The 565-nt window shown below is 34.0% G+C and overlaps 1 protein-coding gene across 1 annotated transcript in view; it reads right to left on the minus strand.

Annotated features, from left to right (window-relative positions):
* Positions 1-224, minus strand: part of LOC119587964 (adenylyl cyclase-associated protein 1-like) — a gene marked incomplete at its 5' end in the record, with an annotated part of 6,943 nt that extends 6,719 nt beyond the window's left edge. The window contains 1 exon segment of the mRNA XM_037936678.1: positions 16-224. Coding sequence (XP_037792606.1) covers positions 16-224 — 209 coding nt within the window.
* Positions 225-565: the final 341 nt, after the last annotated feature.

Raw genomic sequence — 565 nt, forward strand, 5'->3', positions numbered from 1 at the left:
ATGAAAACTACTTACTTGTATTCCTTGAGGACCCTGTTAGTATAGAATACTGCAGAGTCTCCCATTTCCTTAACATAAGGTGCTGGTGCTGGAGAAACAGCCACCCATGATAGGCCAGGAATAGACTCGGACACTGCAGACAGGTGATTGAAGAATGGCGACTGTCGTTTAGATTCCCTAAATGCAATCACTTCCTGGACCTTCTTGCCAGTTGGCTCTAGTACCTGCAGTAACATGGCTCATCAAACAGCTGGTAATGTATAAATATATAATTCTGGTAAAATCCATTTGCAAATAAAAGAAAGCTTTGAAGTATGTTTGAAGTATGCTACCTTTACCTGTGCATGTATATTCACCTACTTTCCTTTTCTTCTATTTTTATTCCCCCCTTTAATCCCTTTTTGCAATTTTTCCAGAATTTTTAAACTTTCCCGGGGTTAAAAATTTAAAAAGTTTAATCAAAGTTTTTAAATTTGCTTTTTTCCCCAAAACATTCCTCCAACTAAAAAAAAATCCAAAACATCTTTTTTATTTTTTTTAAAAAAATTTTTAAATTTTAAAAAAA

The sequence above is a fragment of the Penaeus monodon genome, chromosome 23 (assembly GCF_015228065.2).
Source record: "Penaeus monodon isolate SGIC_2016 chromosome 23, NSTDA_Pmon_1, whole genome shotgun sequence".
NCBI lineage: Eukaryota > Metazoa > Arthropoda > Malacostraca > Decapoda > Penaeidae > Penaeus > Penaeus monodon.